Source organism: Botryllus schlosseri, chromosome 3 (assembly GCF_051294905.1).
Source record: "Botryllus schlosseri isolate E-star chromosome 3, Bs_hap1, whole genome shotgun sequence".
Lineage (NCBI taxonomy): Eukaryota > Metazoa > Chordata > Ascidiacea > Stolidobranchia > Styelidae > Botryllus > Botryllus schlosseri.
This window is the reverse complement of record NC_137238.1, coordinates 33,637,616-33,662,173: the sequence shown is the minus strand read 5'-3', so window position 1 is coordinate 33,662,173 and position 24,558 is coordinate 33,637,616. Positions and strand designations below refer to the sequence as shown.

General features: G+C 36.2%; 2 protein-coding genes across 3 annotated transcripts in view; both read left to right on the top strand.

The window, feature by feature from the left end:
- Nucleotides 1-351, top strand: part of LOC145435103 (kelch repeat and BTB domain-containing protein 3-like) — a 273,848-nt gene extending 273,497 nt beyond the window's left edge. Inside the window, exon 2 of the transcript XR_013913712.1 lies at nucleotides 259-351. The gene's annotated coding sequence lies outside the window, so the exon portion shown is untranslated. The remainder of the gene's footprint in view (nucleotides 1-258) is intronic.
- The window catches only part of LOC145435122 (transmembrane protein 45B-like), a 28,695-nt gene extending 6,507 nt beyond the window's left edge, over nucleotides 1-22,188 (top strand). The window contains exons 4-7 of one of the 2 annotated variants that reach the window (XM_080312395.1): nucleotides 1,560-1,691; nucleotides 20,322-20,501; nucleotides 21,566-21,714; nucleotides 21,804-22,188. In XM_080312395.1, the coding sequence (XP_080168521.1) occupies nucleotides 1,560-1,691; nucleotides 20,322-20,501; nucleotides 21,566-21,714; nucleotides 21,804-21,852 (510 nt within the window). In that variant the 3' untranslated portion in view covers nucleotides 21,853-22,188. Of the gene's footprint in view, nucleotides 1-1,559; nucleotides 1,692-20,321; nucleotides 20,502-21,565; nucleotides 21,721-21,803 lie in introns of both variants that reach the window. The other variant, XM_080312396.1, reaches the window with a different exon arrangement.
- The last annotated feature ends 2,370 nt before the right edge of the window (nucleotides 22,189-24,558 follow it).

The following is a 24,558-nucleotide window of genomic DNA, read 5'->3' as shown; positions in this document are numbered from 1 at the left end:
TTTTTTATTTAACAAATCCAAAATTTCTTTCATATCAGTACTTCTACAGATTGAAATTTTTATAGTCCGGTTTGACTGCTGTCACTAGCTACTTGAGAGGGTAAAGTAGTTAGAATGATAAAAACAATTACCCTGATATAAAGGTTGTGATAAAATTATATAAATACAATACACCATAAACACTATACTATACAGTAGCCTAATTAGTTAGTATAGTTAACAGGGTTGTAACCAAATCACAAGGCTCCGAGTCACAAGTCAATCCCACTTTTATAGTTTTGACTCGAGTCAAGTCGAGTCATTTTCAATTCACCACCGAGTCAAGTCCGAGTCCAAGTCATCGAACAGAGGGTCGAGTCCGAGCCATGGTAATTAATAATTAAACCGCGGAACGTGTAGAGTAATTCATATACCACCAACGGTACTAAGAAGGCTTCCCTATTATTTTTCCAGACTCTAGAAGCATAAATATCATGCGATATTCTGTCCGTGGTATGTCACGTCAAGGACGCTAATGTGCGAGTTAGACATATGCGCATATTGGTTATGTATCATCAGGTAATGATTTACCATCTCGTTATCGAATGTATACATACCGTCGGTAAATAATAAGGTACGCAAAATCGAAGCTCTAAATTATCACAGTTCGGATCCGAACGCCAACTGGGATCTCAAAGTAATTCCCAGATTAATAGACAATTATTTCGACATCTTTATTCGAGTCATTTTCAATTCACCACCGAGTCAAGTCCGAGTCCAAGTCATCGAACAGAGGGTCGAGTCCGACCCATGGTATTATGACTCGAGTCCGCGTCCAAGTGGTTGTGTTGCCTGCTCTGTTTCCAGTTAAAGTCTTGGTAAACCCACTTTTAACAACTCTGTTTGGTGATATCGAATGGTTCGCATTTATAATATACTAATTTTCCTCAGTTTTAGCAGTTTTTGGCCTCATTTTCAAGTACCAGTAACAATGGACAAAATCCCAATAGGGTGGATAACTGGATGCTTTACTATTCCTCGAAATAACAATGAAATGTCGGTCTTGGCCGTCTGAGTCTCGAGTCATATGACTTGGTTCGAGTCCTGCGCAATGACTCGAGTCCAAGTCGAGACGATGCACAGATTGACTCGAGTCGAGTCATTTCCGTATTTGAAGAAAATGACTCGAGTCAAGTTGAGTCATCAGAAAATCGTGACTCGAGTCGGACTCGAGTCATTACAACCCCGATAGTAAGTTAATAAATATTCAGTTTATGCTTTCTTAATTTTTAGTGTTTTCCAAAATGTGGTCTAAATATCTTTTTCAAACTTAATCGAGTTGCCGCCTGTTCTTGCGACTTCTAGAGTTGACGGTTTTCATTAACTTTTAATTTATCTCTTTTGTTGGAGATGATAAAATTTTCATACCCCATGAAAACGACTAATGGACCGCAGATTGTGAAGCCAATGTCTACACGATGATGGCGTAAACATTGAAATCTTACTTCGAGCATCCGATAATAGGCTACTGATTCGCGTGTATACATCTCCTGCTCTGAATCCTATAATGTTTGTTTCAGGAATCCCTTGAAGCACAGTCGCACCATCTGCTGTTTTACGCCAATATGGGTATCTGCCTGGCGCTTACGTTGGAAGTGTGGTTTCAAGAGGACCAGAAGCTTGTCTGGCTGCATACATTGTTGGTCATGCAAGTAAGATCTAGAATGCATGTCCTTCTCAATGCCCATGCGTTCCACGATGCGACATCGACCTTGATGGGTCCGTTCAATCACTCAATCAGTATCAGTAAATGTTTATTAATAAGTTCATAAGATTCATACGCAACAAGATTGCGATACTATAGAAAGATAGAAGGGTATCGAAACGACTTGGAGTAGTGTTTGAAATCAGAAACCAATCAGTGCCTAAGGCCCTTGGCCCAATGTGACGAAGTTACTATCGGACAACACATGTCACAGTTTCTAGATATGGAGAGAATGGATGAACAGTGTGGATGTTATTCTTAAGATTATGATAGCCGCCATAACAGCAGTTGGTAACCAAACATAATATCCCAGATAACAATCACGATCCTCAAATGATAAAAGCGTGGTATCTCCGATCAAATATTATATCTTGGACCGCATATACTCCAAGCACGATGCCCTCAAAGTTCAAACCTAATGTGTCGATTATTGTTATGCTCATTCTTCAATTCCATTTTAATGAGCGCCAGCTGTGTGAATATTTAATTTCCAAATACCTTCCGTAACATTCCACAAAATGTGATATCAAATTTCAGAGTATTTACAAAAACAGTTTAAGGAGATTTGCTTAGAATAATGATGTCAAAATAATTGTGTATTAATCTGGGAATTACTTCGAGATCCCAGTTGGCGTTCGGATCCGAACCGTGATAATTTAGAGCTTCGATTTTGCGTACCTTATTATTTACCGACGGTATGTATACATTCGATAACGAGATGGTAAATCATTACCTGATGATACATAACCAATATGCGCATATGTCTAACTCGCACATTAGCGTCCTTAGACGTGACATACCACGGACAGAATATCGCATGATATTTATGCTTCTAGAGTCTGGAAAAATAATAGGGAAGCCTTCTTAGTACCGATTGTGGTATCTGAATTACTCTACACGTTCCGCGGTTTAATTATTAATTACCCCCTAATTCTGTAAAATAATATCAGGAATCTACTGACAGTTTTGTATTGAGCGAGCCTGAGCCGGCTACCTGAGTAATTCGATTACGAAACGAGTATTAGGCTTAATATTGGGCCAAATCCGGTTGAGTATTCAAGTGCCACTCATTATGGCCCCCGTGGATGATATGGAGAGCTCAAATGTGTGCTGTGCATTTTATGCGACCACATATAAATAACGTGGGTAGCCTACCTCACCACGTGAAGAAAATTTGGCATTTTGGCCATAAACACGTCATTGTGCTTTGTGACAATGCTGTGGGTAGACCACGGCTTCACAGGATGATGTGATACGACCAATAGGGTCCATCAAACCACTAGGTATCGCCAGACTTTGGGTGGTAGTCGCAGTTGTTACGTACGCGATACCGTTGTCAGAAACCTGTAGGGTGCTTTCCCAACTGTAAATAATGGCTACAACGTGCTCTACTTGGACCGTGAGCTCGTTAAAGGATGAATTAAAACTTCGGAACAACGGCCGTTAGCACCCAGAGTCTGGCGACACCTAGTGTTTGATGAAACCTATTGAGGTTTCGCGGGTTCCGCGTTGGGAAAAAGTATCGAAACTGTAATTTTTCTTGGTAATAGAACTTTTAGGTGATAGGGGCGTATTATATCAGTAAACTAGACTCGATTCAAGCACTCGAGACTCGATTTGATTGTAATGATTCGAATCTTGTAGGAAAAGTGTTTTATCGAGCACCGAAATTATACATCTTTCTCGACAAATAACTATTTTTTCGGCGGGAATTACCGTTCGCCAAGAAACGTCGATACAGCATCCAAGACGTAGCACGAAGGCTACACGCATGTTCGCGGAGACACGACATTTTCATCAGAGAATTATCACATGTTGTACGCCGTAGTTATGGTTAATAAACAAGAACACATTTGTTTGCTAAGCGAAACAGGCAGTGTTTTCTTTGCGATCGTATCAAAGATACATCTATCGGAACTTTGCAATTCGCGTTTACATGTGCGTCGTTATACTGAATGGTATTCGACCATACTTGACTTAACATGTAGGTCCATCGTATATATATCCTCACTCAAGAAAATTGGAATGTCCTCTGAAGATTCTCCAAAATGCCCAAATGTCCTGTTATTGCGCATTTCGAGTTGGATGATATTACTATCATCAATAATTTAAGACGAGACGCTGTATTTATAGTGCCGAAAAGATATTGTAGCCATGGAACATGCTGAATAGGTTATCCAACAAATTGTCCAACCAGTCCTCCTCAATTGTTATTGCAAACATTGTTCGACGTTCTCCGTGACATCTGAACCTTTTGTACATACGCGGATCTGTCGCAAGTAGTATTATACACGGTAACGAGGCGCGCCCCAATCAGCGTCGAGTATTTGATCACGTGACATCTGTTAGCCAATCAGAATGCAGAACGAAGTGGGTGTGGTTCCAATACGAGAGAGGTTTTGGTTGTGCGAGAGATGCCATAGTTCCAGTCCAGTAACGCTGAGATATTTATTACGTCATGTTTGCGTAAGTTGATTACCTTCAATATGATTGCGTATTGCAGTTGAAGCATGTACAGTATTGATTACGTCATATGCGCAGTTGATTACTTTAGTTATTTCGAGAGCGTCTTTGCTTAGTTCCAGTAATGCTGAGATATGATTACGTCATGATTGCGTCTAGTTCCAGTCCAATAACACTGAGAAATATTTACGTCATTATGATTGCGTATTACAGTTGAAGCATGTTCAGTAATGATTACGTCATATGCGTAGTTGATTACTTTAGTAACGCTGAGATATGATTACGTCAATATTGCGTTGATCGCCTTTGTTATTGCAGTTGAAGCAAGTGCAAGGCAGTATACAACGTGTAATATTTATTACATGATTATTCGCTGTACGCTGTAGATTGAATATGTGTAATAATATAAAAATTGGCTAAAATTGTGAATATCTAATCATTGTGAAAATAGCAATTATCTCATGTTGTTGATGAAAATGATCAGCTTACGTTGTTATAAGCTCCTAAGCATGATTTAAATATGTTTTAAATATTTCATTTTTTAAATAATATTACTTTGCTTCTAACTTTGGAATAATAATTATTGATAATATTTTCATTATTCATTGAAATCATTGTAGCTTATAACGGTGTACATCTTTTAAATATTATTGTAATGATTTCAATTAATAACAAAAAAATATTATCAATAATTATTATTCCAAGTTAGAACCAAAGTAATATTTTTTTCAAAAATGGAATATTTAAAAAATATTTAAACCATGCTTTGGAGCTTATAACAGCGTAAGCTGATTATTTTCATCAACTACACAAGATAATTGCTAATTTCACAATGATAACATATTCAGTCATAATATAAAAATTGGCTAATATTGTGAATATCGAATCATTGTGAAATTAGCAATTATCTCATGTTGTTGATGAAAATGATCAGCTTACGTTATTATAAGCACCAAAGCATGATTTAAATATTTTCAAATATTCCACTTTTTAAATATTATTGCTTTGGTTCTAACTTTGAAACAACAATTATTTATAATATTTTTTCATTATTCATTGAAATCATTGTAGCTTATAACGGGTGAACTGAACATCTTTTTAATAATATTGTTGCTTTGTGAATATCTTATTGATTTTTAGTTAAATTATCGATTATCTTGTATAGTTGATAAATTAGTTTGTATAAAAGAAGTTCACTGTTATAATCTACATGATTTCAATGATTATTAAAAATAATTTTAATATTAAATCTAACAAAGTAATAATATAAAAAAAAATTGGCGAATATTGTGAATATCTTATCATTGTGAAATTAGCAATTATCTCGTGTTGTTGATGAAAATAATCATCTTACGTTGTATTAGGATTTATTTTACAAAACTGTAGTGTAAAGGTCTTTAGTACTTTGGAAAAAGTAGTTTCTTTCTACTTTACTAAATTTGATGTAAAGTGTTCGACGATTTAAAAAATTTGTATTTATTTTTCAAAATTCCCAGTATAAAAGTTTTTACAAAATCGACTTGAGTAAGTACTGTCACTAGGCAAACCCTAGCAGAGTGTACTCTGATAAATGTAGTAGTAGTAATCGATTATCGCGAAATAAATAGATAACATACAATATGTGCTTTGCTACGATATCTCATAAATACTTTCATTTAATGTATACAAGTAGGTTATTTATACGTTAAGCCAAGAATAAAAAATTAACGCTGTCTCCATAGAAAGATATTTAAATATACTAGAACGGTTACATCTGGACGCCTGCAAGTAAGAACGTAAGCTGGTCATTTTCATCAACAACATGAGATAATTGCTAATTTCACAATGATTAGATATTCACAATATAAGCCAATTTCTATATTATTACTGAATATCTTATCATTGTGAGGTTTATTCAACTCTCATTAATCCGGGATTCTAGAACTACTGAAGTCTCATGGAATTATAAAATACCGTGCTTTGCAAACAATGTAAAAATAATAGAAGCGAAGTTAGCTTGGTTCCCTGGGGACATCTATGCCTTTGTCAGGAATGTTCATCCAACGATTAGGTAATTGAATACGCGCGCTTATCAATGCGTCTTGAAAAGCTAGTGGACGGGAAGTGAATACCCTAGACAAGTCCGAACCTGTATATATTGCAGCATATTAGAGATAGCTTGCGCAATAGCCCTAAATACAACAAAATGCGGAGAGCTGATATCGCAATAGGTGCGCGGTATTTGACAATAACAAAACCCAATTGTTCGAACTTAGTGGATCCCATACCGCATTGTTAGCTCTAAATACTTAACCATTGAAAAATCTATTCCCCAATGAGTTAGACAGCAATGCGTTAGTCGTAGCGATTCAATCACGTGCTCTATAATAACAAAAACACAAATGACTTGGTGGATATCACTGCTAGCTCTAAATACCAGTCGCATAGCTGAGGCTAAATGCCGTAAATAACTACTGAGTTGGCCGAGTGGTGACTTACTCGCTCGGAAATCGTCACTTCTTGCACTTTACTAAAAATTTGCTGCTACTAAAATGGTAAAATGTACTTTTTTCAATGGCCTTGATGAGCAGCGTCAGTTTCATCTATATCCTATCATGCATTTTCGCACAGCAGAATGACTTATCGCATCGTAAAATATCAAAAATACATCGAGAATCTGCAGACCCACACTGCGAAATATTTGAGTTTTACGAATTATCCTTCAAAGTGAGCATACATATTGGATATCATCCAAACCCTCTCGATATCGAAATAATTGATTATTTGGAGTACTCAAGTATAGGTTTCGCCTGCTTGGGCTATACTTAATCAAGCGATTATCTGTTTAGACTAGAGTTTTCAGTTATCAGACAAATATTACCTTCAATACTTACTTTTTTTAGTCACTCGGAAATCAGCACATCATGTACTTTGGAAGAAATTTACTGGTAATAGAATGTTGAAATGTACTTTTCCATTGGCCTTGATGAGCGGGCCCAGTTTCATCTATATCCTACCATGCGTTTTCACACTTCAGAATGACTTATCACAATGAAAAATAGCACAAATACATCGAGAATTGGCGGAGTCTCACTATACGATAATTGAGTTTTACAAATTATCCTTCGAAGTGAACCTACATGTTGGGTATTATCCAAAACCTCGTAGAATGTCGCTCCGAGCGACAAATCCTTTGAATTAAGGTGGAAGCAGCTATTTCCGACTAAGTAAAATGTTAGTATTCTAGGTCAATTTCTGCTTAATTCTGAAACTATAGTGGATTTGAAGCAGTATAATATCATAAACACTTGAGAGTATTTGGTACATGTACACTAAAAACTTACTTGAGTATACTCTGAAGAAGTCAACATTTACTTGTTTAGCAGCTCGGAAATCATCACTTCTTGTACTTTACTAGAAATTCACTGCTGATGAATGAGTAATCGACTTTAGTCGATATTTTCGTACTACGAAACTGAAGAATGAATAGACGCGTTTTCGAACTATAGAAGGATATAGTCTCTACAAAATGTTTTTGATATCAAAATAACTTTTTTACATGAGTGGTCACGTATCTTAATATTCAAATAACCCAACACAGAACTAGTATTACAAGAATATCATAGTTCTTGTACCAAAGTTGTGTGTGCACAATATATGTTTAAGGTAAGTCCTACACATTCATGATTTCGTGCGAGTTTGTATTTTAGAAAATAATATACCGACATCGCGACATCTTTCAAAAACAAAACCATGATCACTGCTTGAGAGACCTATCAATGTCATCACAGTAATCTTGTAACTTCCACAAAAGAGTAGATATGTATTTGACTTTCGTTCCACAAAGCTAACGCGCAAACAATTTACTTTACTAACGAGAAGTATCGAGTAATCGAATGATTTTCCCTTACATCAAAACAAATAGAATGTAGATTGTACAACTATATTTCTAACGTTCCCAACCCTTTGCACACCGCAGTTGTAAATCACACAAGCAACAAGTTTCGAGAAACGAGTTATTGAATAACGTGAAAGTGTTTTTCCAGTGTCAAGTCGTCATGTTGATTAAAGCATATAATGTAATACCATGAAGTGAGACTTCGAAACCATCGGCAGTTCTCCATGAGCAAATATCGTGTTCTACAAGTGTTAAGATATAGTATTATGTAGCTAGTAATTGATGCACGTAAACTCGGGATCGAACCAACGTGTGTTAACTTGCGTTATTATGTACCTAGTAATTGGTGTGAGTAATGCCGCAACTGCTGTTGTTCAATGCATTTACCATGTTCTTAGCAAGCATCTTAATAAGGATAGACAGCCCTAAGCAAATAATGTAAGTATGTATGTATGAATGATTGGTCTAATGATGCTTAACGACAGAAGCTGGTCTTCTATTCTATATTCCGAAATAATCAAGTTCGTGGTTTACCAACACCTAGCCTCATAGAAACTTGGTAGAATCACTTATAAATCCTCACGTTCACTTAACTAAATCTAATTTGATACTCGAGTACTGAACCTTAATTTTCCAGCAGTGTGATAGACGCCGTCAGATGGTACTCAACATCGCATAATTCTGCTCGAATACAAGTAAAAGTACAGATTTCAAAGTAAGTAAGTAAGTAAGTAAGTAAGTAAGTAGGTAAGTAAGTGAGTAACTGGTTGTTTGTAGACTATATCTCCACTTCTACCTTTCAGAGATGTTGAGCAGAGAAGTACATGTGTTTCTTCAAAGTAGTCAAGTAGGTTTTTGGCTACATGCACCAACTACTCAAGTGTTTATGATATAGACCTGTTTCGAATTCAAGACAGTTTCAGTATTAAACAAAAATGGACCTTGAATACTAACTTTTTATAATGTGAAATTTTAAATGCATAAACGAAGAAACGTCACTTTTACAATGCTTCGGTATGATTTCTATATTATTCCACTCTCGTTATTGGACTGCGGTGTGACGGTGAGCTATATCTCGATGCCCGGGCTTCCGAATTAATTTTTTCGATTTATTCTACCCTATGTAGATTTAACATAAGGAAGGTTATTTCACTCATAAAATTTGAAATACGTATTTGCTCGAGTTAAAGCCATAACGCTTGGAGTGAAATTTTACATGGTTTTCGTTAATATCCAACTTGGCTAATTCCGAAATGTAAATTGAAAAACTGAAATATCGCATAGTAGGACTTCGCAAATTTTCGATATATTTTTGCTATTTTTTCATGGTGATAAGTCATTCGGGACGGTGAAATGCATTATAGGAAATAGATGAAACTGGTACAATTCATCAAGACCCCTGAAAAAAGTACATTACATTTCAACATTTTATTAGCAGGTAATCGAAATACCACAAACTGTGCTAACCTTCGGAGTTGTTAAGGAAAGAAGTACTCGCACTTCTTCGGAGTAGCCTACCCAAGTAGGTTTTTCGCCTCGATGCACCAAATACTCTCAAATCCATATGATATTGGAGTGCTTCAACTTCATGATAGTTATAGTATTAAGCGGAAATATACCTGGAGTACTAACGGTTTACTTACTCGGAAATGACTACTTCTATCTTATTTTAAAGGATTCCTCGCTCGACGCGAAATTTTATTAGGTTTTGAATAATATCCAACATGTAAGTTCACTTTGAAGGCTACTTCGTAAAACTCAAATATTGCACAGTGAGAGTTCGTTAATTCTCGATGTATTTTTTGGTATTTTTATTGCGGTAAGTCATTCTGCAGCGCGAAAATGCATCGTAGGATATAGATGAAACTGACAACGCTCACCAATACCACTGGACCACAGAAAAAGTACGTTTCAATATTTTAGTAGCAGTAAATTCCTAGTAAAGTACAAGAAGTGATGATTTCCGAGTGAGTTAAAAAGTAAGTATTGTAGGTATAATTTGGTCGAAAACCGAAAACTCTGAAATAGAAGTAGATGCAGTGTAAAAAAGTTAATGACTTGATTAAGTATAGCACAAGCAGACCAAACCTATACTTGAGTACTTCAAAATGTACAAGTACTTCGCTATGGACTCCCTCCACGTAAAAAGTGACTAGGTTTTAGACTACTTTATCGGTACTTGACAGTTTCAATTTTAGATAAGATTTGGAATAAAAACTAGCTCATTCACCCACTTGGAAATCTCTTCTTCAACCTGTACTTGAGCGTAACAAGTGAATCTCATTTAATATTAATTCTACACGTACACTTGACCATATTTTAGGACTTACATAATTACTTTTCCATATATTTGAAGTCAAGTCTGTCAAATAGCAGTATATGTTACGATGAGCTTATATTCGTTCTGTTTGCTCATCTTGACTAATGATATTCACTCGGTGAGCTCTCCAGTAATAGCCTTGGGACTTAGAACAGTGTTATATGACATCATAGCGATACAAGGTTACGACAGTTTATAATTAGCTACCTTACGACACCAAATTTCGTTAGTTCATCTCCACCTTCAAATACCGTCTTATACAAATATTGTGTATACGCAACAAATACATATATGGCTATGTTGTTGCAATCTGCAAAAAAGTACCCCCCTGAGTAACCAATTTCTGGTAGGCTATGCATACAAATGAGGACAGTTACATCAACGAGTCGTAACTTGTTGTATTATGTAGCTAGTAATTAGTGCAAGCAAGTCCGCAACTACTGTTCAAGACCTTTTCCGCGTTTTTTGTCAAGCATCCTCGTAAGGACAGACAGTCCCAATCAGCTAATGTAAGTGTGTATGTATGTATGAGGGGTCTTATGACGGTTGACGAATGAAGTTGGTCGTCTATTCTATTCCGAAATAATCAAGTTAGTGGTTTTTAACAGCACCTCACCTCATAGAAACTTCAGTAGAATAACTTATAACTCCTCACGTTTACTCAACTAAATCTAATTTGATAATCAAGTACTGAATCTTAATTTTCAAACGAGTTCAAATTTTACTCTAACTTATGAGATAACATATAATAACTTTTCACGATGCAATGTATTTTACAGCATGAGCCAAGTGATTTCGTAATTAACACAAGATAATTAAATGAATTTCTAGAGTATTATAAGACATTCGTGTCATCCTCCTTCGTATATCATAAAAGAATATCTACTGCAGTCGATTTGTAATTATTTGCGCTGTGTTTGATTAACTCAATCATGTCACAGGGATTTTTAATAAAAAAAACTCTTTTACAGCATAAACCAAATAATTTCATAATAAACACAAGCTAATTTCATAATAAACATAAAAATATTTCCGCGCCTCCGGATTAGGTTATAGGGTTAGGAGGAATTAGGTTTAGGAGGGCGCGGAAATATTTTTATGTTTATTATGAAATTAGCTTGTGTTTATTATGAAATTATTTGGTTTATGCTGTAAAAGAGTTTTTTTTATTAAAAATCCCTGTGACATGATTGAGTTAATCAAACACAGCGCAAATAATTACAAATCGACTGCAGTAGATATTCTTTTATGATATACGAAGGAGGATGACACGAATGTCTTATAATACTCTAGAAATTCATTTAATTATCTTGTGTTAATTACGAAATCACTTGGCTCATGCTGTAAAATACATTGCATCGTGAAAAGTTATTATATGTTATCTCATAAGTTAGAGTAAAATTTGAACTCGTTTGAAAATTAAGATTCAGTACTTGATTATCAAATTAGATTTAGTTGAGTAAACGTGAGGAGTTATAAGTTATTCTACTGAAGTTTCTATGAGGTGAGGTGCTGTTAAAAACCACTAACTTGATTATTTCGGAATAGAATAGACGACCAACTTCATTCGTCAACCGTCATAAGACCCCTCATACATACATACACACTTACATTAGCTGATTGGGACTGTCTGTCCTTACGAGGATGCTTGACAAAAAACGCGGAAAAGGTCTTGAACAGTAGTTGCGGACTTGCTTGCACTAATTACTAGCTACATAATACAACAAGTTACGACTCGTTGATGTAACTGTCCTCATTTGTATGCATAGCCTACCAGAAATTGGTTACTCAGGGGGGTACTTTTTTGCAGATTGCAACAACATAGCCATATATGTATTTGTTGCGTATACACAATATTTGTATAAGACGGTATTTGAAGGTGGAGATGAACTAACGAAATTTGGTGTCGTAAGGTAGCTAATTATAAACTGTCGTAACCTTGTATCGCTATGATGTCATATAACACTGTTCTAAGTCCCAAGGCTATTACTGGAGAGCTCACCGAGTGAATATCATTAGTCAAGATGAGCAAACAGAACGAATATAAGCTCATCGTAACATATACTGCTATTTGACAGACTTGACTTCAAATATATGGAAAAGTAATTATGTAAGTCCTAAAATATGGTCAAGTGTACGTGTAGAATTAATATTAAATGAGATTCACTTGTTACGCTCAAGTACAGGTTGAAGAAGAGATTTCCAAGTGGGTGAATGAGCTAGTTTTTATTCCAAATCTTATCTAAAATTGAAACTGTCAAGTACCGATAAAGTAGTCTAAAACCTAGTCACTTTTTACGTAGAGGGAGTCCATAGCGAAGTACTTGTACATTTTGAAGTACTCAAGTATAGGTTTGGTCTGCTTGTGCTATACTTAATCAAGTCATTAACTTTTTTACACTGCATCTACTTCTATTTCAGAGTTTTCGGTTTTCGACCAAATTATACCTACAATACTTACTTTTTAACTCACTCGGAAATCATCACTTCTTGTACTTTACTAGGAATTTACTGCTACTAAAATATTGAAACGTACTTTTTCTGTGGTCCAGTGGTATTGGTGAGCGTTGTCAGTTTCATCTATATCCTACGATGCATTTTCGCGCTGCAGAATGACTTACCGCAATAAAAATACCAAAAAATACATCGAGAATTAACGAACTCTCACTGTGCAATATTTGAGTTTTACGAAGTAGCCTTCAAAGTGAACTTACATGTTGGATATTATTCAAAACCTAATAAAATTTCGCGTCGAGCGAGGAATCCTTTAAAATAAGATAGAAGTAGTCATTTCCGAGTAAGTAAACCGTTAGTACTCCAGGTATATTTCCGCTTAATACTATAACTATCATGAAGTTGAAGCACTCCAATATCATATGGATTTGAGAGTATTTGGTGCATCGAGGCGAAAAACCTACTTGGGTAGGCTACTCCGAAGAAGTGCGAGTACTTCTTTCCTTAACAACTCCGAAGGTTAGCACAGTTTGTGGTATTTCGATTACCTGCTAATAAAATGTTGAAATGTAATGTACTTTTTTCAGGGGTCTTGATGAATTGTACCAGTTTCATCTATTTCCTATAATGCATTTCACCGTCCCGAATGACTTATCACCATGAAAAAATAGCAAAAATATATCGAAAATTTGCGAAGTCCTACTATGCGATATTTCAGTTTTTCAATTTACATTTCGGAATTAGCCAAGTTGGATATTAACGAAAACCATGTAAAATTTCACTCCAAGCGTTATGGCTTTAACTCGAGCAAATACGTATTTCAAATTTTATGAGTGAAATAACCTTCCTTATGTTAAATCTACATAGGGTAGAATAAATCGAAAAAATTAATTCGGAAGCCCGGGCATCGAGATATAGCTCACCGTCACACCGCAGTCCAATAACGAGAGTGGAATAATATAGAAATCATACCGAAGCATTGTAAAAGTGACGTTTCTTCGTTTATGCATTTAAAATTTCACATTATAAAAAGTTAGTATTCAAGGTCCATTTTTGTTTAATACTGAAACTGTCTTGAATTCGAAACAGGTCTATATCATAAACACTTGAGTAGTTGGTGCATGTAGCCAAAAACCTACTTGACTACTTTGAAGAAACACATGTACTTCTCTGCTCAACATCTCTGAAAGGTAGAAGTGGAGATATAGTCTACAAACAACCAGTTACTCACTTACTTACCTACTTACTTACTTACTTACTTACTTACTTACTTTGAAATCTGTACTTTTACTTGTATTCGAGCAGAATTATGCGATGTTGAGTACCATCTGACGGCGTCTATCACACTGCTGGAAAATTAAGGTTCAGTACTCGAGTATCAAATTAGATTTAGTTAAGTGAACGTGAGGATTTATAAGTGATTCTACCAAGTTTCTATGAGGCTAGGTGTTGGTAAACCACGAACTTGATTATTTCGGAATATAGAATAGAAGACCAGCTTCTGTCGTTAAGCATCATTAGACCAATCATTCATACATACATACTTACATTATTTGCTTAGGGCTGTCTATCCTTATTAAGATGCTTGCTAAGAACATGGTAAATGCATTGAACAACAGCAGTTGCGGCATTACTCACACCAATTACTAGGTACATAATAACGCAAGTTAACACACGTTGGTTCGATCCCGAGTTTACGTGCATCAATTACTAGCTACATAATACTATATCTTAACACTTGTAGAACACGATATTTGCTCATGGAGAACTGCCGATGGTTTCGAAGTCTCACTTCATGGTATTACATTATATGCTTTAATCAACATAACGACTTGACACTGGAAAAACACTTTCACGTTATTCAATAACTCGTTTCTCGAAACTTGTTGCTTGTGTGATTTACAACTGCGGTGTGCAAAGGGTTGGGAACGTTAGAAATATAGTTGTACAATCTACATTCTATTTGTTTTGATGTAAGGGAAAATCATTCGATTACTCGATACTTCTCGTTAGTAAAGTAAATTGTTTGCGCGTTAGCTTTGTGGAACGAAAGTCAAATACATATCTACTCTTTTGTGGAAGTTACAAGATTACTGTGATGACATTGATAGGTCTCTCAAGCAGTGATCATGGTTTTGTTTTTGAAAGATGTCGCGATGTCGGTATATTATTTTCTAAAATACAAACTCGGACGAAATCATGAATGTGTAGGACTTACCTTAAACATATATTGTGCACACACAACTTTGGTACAAGAACTATGATATTCTTGTAATACTAGTTCTGTGTTGGGTTATTTGAATATTAAGATACGTGACCACTCATGTAAAAAAGTTATTTTGATATCAAAAACATTTTGTAGAGACTATATCCTTCTATAGTTCGAAAACGCGTCTATTCATTCTTCAGTTTCGTAGTACGAAAATATCGACTAAAGTCGATTACTCATTCATCAGCAGTGAATTTCTAGTAAAGTACAAGAAGTGATGATTTCCGAGCTGCTAAACAAGTAAATGTTGACTTCTTCAGAGTATACTCAAGTAAGTTTTTAGTGTACATGTACCAAATACTCTCAAGTGTTTATGATATTATACTGCTTCAAATCCACTATAGTTTCAGAATTAAGCAGAAATTGACCTAGAATACTAACATTTTACTTAGTCGGAAATAGCTGCTTCCACCTTAATTCAAAGGATTTGTCGCTCGGAGCGACATTCTACGAGGTTTTGGATAATACCCAACATGTAGGTTCACTTCGAAGGATAATTTGTAAAACTCAATTATCGTATAGTGAGACTCCGCCAATTCTCGATGTATTTGTGCTATTTTTCATTGTGATAAGTCATTCTGAAGTGTGAAAACGCATGGTAGGATATAGATGAAACTGGGCCCGCTCATCAAGGCCAATGGAAAAGTACATTTCAACATTCTATTACCAGTAAATTTCTTCCAAAGTACATGATGTGCTGATTTCCGAGTGACTAAAAAAAGTAAGTATTGAAGGTAATATTTGTCTGATAACTGAAAACTCTAGTCTAAACAGATAATCGCTTGATTAAGTATAGCCCAAGCAGGCGAAACCTATACTTGAGTACTCCAAATAATCAATTATTTCGATATCGAGAGGGTTTGGATGATATCCAATATGTATGCTCACTTTGAAGGATAATTCGTAAAACTCAAATATTTCGCAGTGTGGGTCTGCAGATTCTCGATGTATTTTTGATATTTTACGATGCGATAAGTCATTCTGCTGTGCGAAAATGCATGATAGGATATAGATGAAACTGACGCTGCTCATCAAGGCCATTGAAAAAAGTACATTTTACCATTTTAGTAGCAGCAAATTTTTAGTAAAGTGCAAGAAGTGACGATTTCCGAGCGAGTAAGTCACCACTCGGCCAACTCAGTAGTTATTTACGGCATTTAGCCTCAGCTATGCGACTGGTATTTAGAGCTAGCAGTGATATCCACCAAGTCATTTGTGTTTTTGTTATTATAGAGCACGTGATTGAATCGCTACGACTAACGCATTGCTGTCTAACTCATTGGGGAATAGATTTTTCAATGGTTAAGTATTTAGAGCTAACAATGCGGTATGGGATCCACTAAGTTCGAACAATTGGGTTTTGTTATTGTCAAATACCGCGCACCTATTGCGATATCAGCTCTCCGCATTTTGTTGTATTTAGGGCTATTGCGCAAGCTATCTCTAATATGCTGCAATATATACAGGTTCGGACTTGTCTAGGGTATTCACTTCCCGTCCACTAGCTTTTCAAGACGCATTGATAAGCGCGCGTATTCAATTACCTAATCGTTGGATGAACATTCCTGACAAAGGCATAGATGTCCCCAGGGAACCAAGCTAACTTCGCTTCTATTATTTTTACATTGTTTGCAAAGCACGGTATTTTATAATTCCATGAGACTTCAGTAGTTCTAGAATCCCGGATTAATGAGAGTTGAATAAACCTCACAATGATAAGATATTCAGTAATAATATAGAAATTGGCTTATATTGTGAATATCTAATCATTGTGAAATTAGCAATTATCTCATGTTGTTGATGAAAATGACCAGCTTACGTTCTTACTTGCAGGCGTCCAGATGTAACCGTTCTAGTATATTTAAATATCTTTCTATGGAGACAGCGTTAATTTTTTATTCTTGGCTTAACGTATAAATAACCTACTTGTATACATTAAATGAAAGTATTTATGAGATATCGTAGCAAAGCACATATTGTATGTTATCTATTTATTTCGCGATAATCGATTACTACTACTACATTTATCAGAGTACACTCTGCTAGGGTTTGCCTAGTGACAGTACTTACTCAAGTCGATTTTGTAAAAACTTTTATACTGGGAATTTTGAAAAATAAATACAAATTTTTTAAATCGTCGAACACTTTACATCAAATTTAGTAAAGTAGAAAGAAACTACTTTTTCCAAAGTACTAAAGACCTTTACACTACAGTTTTGTAAAATAAATCCTAATACAACGTAAGATGATTATTTTCATCAACAACACGAGATAATTGCTAATTTCACAATGATAAGATATTCACAATATTCGCCAATTTTTTTTTATATTATTACTTTGTTAGATTTAATATTAAAATTATTTTTAATAATCATTGAAATCATGTAGATTATAACAGTGAACTTCTTTTATACAAACTAATTTATCAACTATACAAGATAATCGATAATTTAACTAAAAATCAATAAGATATTCACAAAGCAACAATATTATTAAAAAGATGTTCAGTTCACCCGTTATAAGCTACAATGATTTCAATGAATAATGAAAAAATATTATAAATAATTGTTGTTTCAAAGTTAGAACCAAAGCAATAATATTTAAAAAGTGGAATATTTGAAAATATTTAAATCATGCTTTGGTGCTTATAATAACGTAAGCTGATCATTTTCATCAACAACATGAGATAATTGCTAATTTCACAATGATTCGATATTCACAATATTAGCCAATTTTTATATTATGACTGAATATGTTATCATTGTGAAATTAGCAATTATCTTGTGTAGTTGATGAAAATAATCAGCTTACGCTGTTATAAGCTCCAAAGCATGGTTTAAATATTTTTTAAATATTCCATTTTTGAAAAAAATATTACTTTGGTTCTAACTTGGAATAATAATTATTGATAATATTTTTTTGTTATTAATTGAAATCATTACAATAATATTTAAAAGATGTACACCGTTATAAGCTACAATGATTTCAATGAATAATGAAAATATTATCAATAATTATTATTCCAAAGTTAGAAGCAAAGTAATATTATTTAAAAAATGAAATATTTAAAACATATTTAAATCATGCTTAGGAGCTTATAACAACGTAAGCTGATCATTTTCATCAACAACATGAGATAATTGCTATTTTCACAATGATTAGATATTCACAATTTTAGCCAATTTTTATATTATTACACATATTCAATCTACAGCGTACAGCGAATAATCATGTAATAAATATTACACGTTGTATACTGCCTTGCACTTGCTTCAACTGCAATAACAAAGGCGATCAACGCAATATTGACGTAATCATATCTCAGCGTTACTAAAGTAATCAACTACGCATATGACGTAATCATTACTGAACATGCTTCAACTGTAATACGCAATCATAATGACGTAAATATTTCTCAGTGTTATTGGACTGGAACTAGACGCAATCATGACGTAATCATATCTCAGCATTACTGGAACTAAGCAAAGACGCTCTCGAAATAACTAAAGTAATCAACTGCGCATATGACGTAATCAATACTGTACATGCTTCAACTGCAATACGCAATCATATTGAAGGTAATCAACTTACGCAAACATGACGTAATAAATATCTCAGCGTTACTGGACTGGAACTATGGCATCTCTCGCACAACCAAAACCTCTCTCGTATTGGAACCACACCCACTTCGTTCTGCATTCTGATTGGCTAACAGATGTCACGTGATCAAATACTCGACGCTGATTGGGGCGCGCCTCGTTACCGTGTATAATACTACTGTCGCAGTATAGGATCAGTTCGGAGAATCTTGTTTATAATTTCCATCATATTTCGTGTAAACCGTTTCATGATCTCTTTAAAATTATCCTTATTGTCCAAAGTGCAGAGAACAGCAAGGTATTCCTTGGCTGAATCTAAAAATTATATTTTATTTATTGTCTTTGTGTCTGCTTTGGCATATCTTTTGCTTGCTTTTGTAACTTTTGCCTACCAAGGAAATTTAACATCATCATCATTAAACATCATCAATTATTATTTTCTTTTTACTTTCTGGCAAAAAAATGTCCCATTTTGGGGTGCTGAAATTAGGGTAGGCCTACTTAATGCTGGACTCGAAATCAAACCAGTCAGGTACTCGATTGTATTTCGCCCCTCCCTAATCATTGTGAAATTAAGTTCGGAACAATAGTGCGTGCCTCGAAATACAAGCAGGCTGTTGACGTGTTTTAACAAACACGAATTCGAACGGCTCATCCGGATCACCTACCGGGTTTCTATTCTTCCCGGGTCCCTGATGAGTTTTCCCGTGATTTCAAACTTCATGACAATCTTAAATCAATTTAGGACTAACAATGCATGGCCGCCCGCTCTATCAATGTGAATAATAGTTTCGACAGTAATCTTTGCTGTTGTAGCCTTGAAAGCTTTTTTGACTGTATCGTAGCATACGAAACAAATAGTAAAAAGCTACTAGTGAAAAGCTCGTCCCACAACATTGTCCCCAAGTGCAATAAAATCGGTATGGTCGAAAAAAAATATCAAAGTCTCTTTAATGTGATGGATAACAGCATTATATTCTTTGTGGTGGTATAAAAGGTACATATTTGAACTTTCACATATTACGTTCTGTTATGACGTCATCATGAGTGATACTCGATTACTCGACTCGACTCGAAGCTTATTACGTGATTCAGAATCGAATTACTCAGGTACTCGATTTTGCCCAGCCCTACTCGTAACCAGGGTTGCATTTAAAACAAATGGTTGTTTAAAACATATTTCAAACAGTGTTTTAAACGAAGTCCTTTTTTAAAATTTTTTTTTTTTCAAGTTGCAAAATTGTGCCATAATTGTGTAAATACTTTCCAAAACACATGTTGTATGAGCCTACGGACAATTACCAGCACCCGACATAACCGACGTGTACGATGGAATGTGTGCACCCTCAAAATAATCGATTCAACAGCCATATAGTACGTAGATATTTCCTCGTAGGAGCTATATTTACCCTGTATTTTCAATTGTCAATGTCAATCCACCATGACGTATCAATTGAATATTCGTGACGTCATGGCTTTGAAAAATACAATAAAAACATGTTTTAAACACGGGTCTTGTTTTAAACATGTTTGTTTTAAATTGATTTTTGTTTTAAATGCAACCCTACTCGTAACACTGTCGCATTCATTCTCAGATGGGAAGCTGGCTGTTTCACTTGGCCTTCATTCTCTTCGGCGACCATGTCGGCGGCGAAAAATGGAACGAAAAAGATCCCGGCAGCGCCATGATGCTTCCCATGTTCTACTCCTGGCATCTCATCATAAACAGCTGCATCATGGCCGCCATCCATACCATAACATGGTTCTACTATAAGGTAATTTGACTGATCCGTCGGCGTACGAAGTTAGCTGTGAATTGGTGCGAAAAACGGACAACATAGGTCATCAATCTTACAGCTCATCGGTGGCCTGACTTCTGAGCGTAATAGTGAGCAGAGAGCACGTCAAAGAAACCAACGTTGGTACTCAATAAGAAGTAGAAGTATAACGCCGTGAATATCAGCCCAATTAAATTTATAATGCGCACAATTTGAAGATCTGAAAAGCACTCAGAATAAGAAAGTTTCAAAAATTAGATTGGGCCGAGTCGTCGCGTACTGTCTATATTACCATCCGATCGACGGTGGCTACGTTCGACAATTGCCAATTTAACTCATCTAGTCTATGGTACACAGTGGTGGCTTTAATAGGTTCCCCCTGTTCGAAGAGCCCCCACTTTGTTTTAGGGTTTTTTAGGGAATATAGCGAATAAACGTGGAAATACGTGTACCAATCAAGAAGATAATTCCGTACATATGAGTCAATCATCATCAAATCTCAGCATTTGTGAGAAAAGTCCCATATTCCGATAATGCCATCACGTCTCTGCATGCGGCAGAGTTACTTAGTTTTTATGCAGTCTATCCTTGCACCCATGCAATAAAATAGATATGTCCTTATCCCGGCGCCTGGCTCAAACCGTGACGTGGTGTGCAGGCTTATTACAAATGTCAGCCGAAAGCTTTCCAGATCAGTGTGGTCTATTTAGACTGCAGCAGTTGTTTCGCTATTCTATTATTTCACGCTACATGCCATACATCTTCAACATGAAGACATAAGATATAGTTAGCTGGGTCACTTCTCTCATAATTTTACAATTTATGACAAAAGAAGGCTCTGGAGCTAAAGCAATGCTATATTTAAGCCTGCTTCAAAGCCGTGTGTATACTGTCATACGCACATGACGTCCGTTCCATATGGCGCACTAAAATAAAGGGCAAAGGCGGTAATAACAGGTGCGAAAGGCGGCGTCTGGGGGACGGAGCCCCTTCAGAAGTTTCGATTACAACGACATTTGAATTTAATTTTCGTTGCGAATAAGAAACTCACTTTTCCGCAGGTTACAGTGAAATCAAGCTACAGCCAGATCGATGCCAACGAGTTACAATGCTGTCTGCCGTCAAGTGACGACAAACCATCGCCAACGTCATACTCCATCAATGGTGACGACACCAGCGACGAAGAGACGGCGATGACAAAAAGCACAATGTAAGGGGTAAGCAGTTATTACCTGATCGTGACGCCCCCTCGGGTTCGGGCCCATTATGTATGTAATTTACTATCTCTGTGATTTTCAGATTGATGAGTGGTCTCCAAGGCGACAATGAATCATCCTTGATGACGTAGCACATTGAAAATAACGAGGGACATGTGGTGTTATCACGATTACCTGACAATGCGTAGTGTAATTAATAAATGAATCATTGTATTAAATATATGAAGCTTATATTATATAGATATGGAATTAAATATGAGTATTAATAATATTTTGTAGTAATTACCGCTCAATTCAATCTATTCTCGGCGTAAAATTGTTTCCACCTTTTTATTACTGTTGATTGTGTCATTTATACATGATCGATTCCGCTTTATGATGGTACCTTCACTCATGAATAAAGTGAGATGTTTGGAATCGTCGCTTTTTTACCTGTTTTACAGGAAATATATTTACCTTCAAAGCTACCGTGTTGCTCCTTTCAGTCATGTATACCCAGCGTTGATGAGTATCACGATTCACGAGTCGATCATGGTTTCTTTCGTTAGCAACCCACAGAGCACGGTTATAGTTACGGCTGCGTTTTGACTTCACGTCAAAACACACACTGAGTGCTAGTTGAGAGTTGCGACAACGTAGCCGAAGTAAAATTTCGCAACACTATCACTTTATTCGCTTGAACGGGGCGAGAAATCACATTTTATACCGTAACCTGACTTATGTTGCACGTCCGCTCATTTCGTGTAAAAGCTCCTGTGGCGATTGAACGCCCTCCATTGACCGCCGGTATACACCGTACGCCTGGCCTACTTTCCACAAAGATATCTAGAACGAAATAGTTCTAGATCAAGGGTGGGCAAACTACAGCCAGCGGGCCGCATGCGCCCTGCAACACCGTCTTGCGCGGCCCGTGAAAGCCTCAAGTAAAGTTGTAAAAATATTGGTAAAATGCGTACTAAATATCAAATTTCTGTAGGTACTTGATTGAAATTTTTCTTAATGAAAATGGTACGTATTCTTGTATTTCATTGATGGCTCGATAGCCCGACCTCGCGCTCGATGCAATTTGACAGGTTTCAATCGCTAAACAGTACGTGAAACGTGAATGACTTCATTCGGACCACGAGTGAGCTACTAAACTTCCCAAGCCATTTGGATAGTCTAACTCAGTGGTTCTCAACCTTTTTGGCTTCGCGGACCCCTTTTGACCGTCACGAACCCTCGTGGACCCCCTCCAGTTTTAGTTCAATTTATGCTCTATTATGGTGCAACCTTCATCCGTATTGTGCCAATATGAACTGTAGGCTTGCGATAAACAGCATAATAATGATTTTTTTGAAAATAACATCATACTATTTATGTAGAAATTGGTAGACTTTTATCATTTCAAAGCTAATTTTGCTGCTGTATTTCTTGAAGTACGTGGTCATGTCTTGAAAATCCGCGTCTTCGTTTTGATATGAGCGAGGAGTGCCGAAAATCATTTCCGCAAAGATAGATGGAGGCTAATGCAATATTATCGCATAACGCTTCCGACGATACTTCTGGTGTGATCGCAACATGTATGGCACCAAAATGAAGAAACATAAATTTTATGAACATATCACATTCAGCATCTAGAGCAGGACCGGGAACATACGGACCGCGGGCCGGATTCGGCCCACGACGGCATTTTGATCGGCCCGCAGAGAGTGTCTACCGTCAAAGTGGAATCCTAATCTAAAAGTATATAGACAAATTTTATGCGCCAAAGAATGGATCCAAGTTTTCCAACCTGAGAAAGACTGTCATGAAACGACTTGTTCTGTTCGGGTTTACATATATATTTACGAGCAAACATTTTCGACCATGAACAATTGAACATCAACAAGACAAGGCTGCATAGTACATACCAATATAACTGGTGATATGAATTTCAGGGTTGGAGCGTAATGCTTTGATAGCAACGAAACACTCCTTGTTCATCAAAAAACAGCCTTGTCGATAGGGCATCCGCAATAAGAATGCGCCAAATCTGATAGCCGAGCTTAAGAGCAGTTATATCATTGTCCGATTTATGACGAGTGTCAGCCGAAAATATTTGGGTTCATGTCAATATGAATATACTATTCAATTGTATATTAAAGTTTTGTACCTCCAAGAAGCTGTTCAAATTGTGGTTATGTATATCACAGGATAAAATGGATTTCCTGGCGAGGTTTCAATCCCTGCATTGGGACAAATTAGGGAAATGCTTCGAAAATTTTCATTTCAAACGACTGTCCACTAATTTGATGACAGGGATATTTAGATATTTAAATATCCCTGTTTGATGAGATTGACAACTTCAAATCGAGAAGGTTTCGCAGACATTACGAAGTCACCCTGATTAACGTTACCATCTCCATATTTTTATTTTTTTCCACAAACCCCAACAAAACGTCTCTAAACAGCAATATGTTTGTATCAGCCGGTTATTGGAAAATTGGCAATGAAAATGAATTTCCACACTACGATGTCAGACGATTATTATGATGATATGAGTCATGAGGTGTTAGCAGTTGTGGTGCGAAACTGCCTCATGTTTTCTCATGTATTAATTAATTCTTATTAATCAAAAAATAAAATAAAAATTTGGTTATCAACTATTTTAAACATTTAGAGGTCTCGCGGACCCCCTGAAATAGCTTCGCAGACCCCTAAGGGTCCGCGGACCCCCGGTTGAGAACCGCTGGTCTAACTGATCCGGATCCCGAAGTAGATATTTTAGAGGAGCTGCATAATCCAAGATACCACAAGGCTGGCAATACTCTGGCATCCTCTGGCAATGTGATCCGGTACTGCTTGCTTTTGCATTC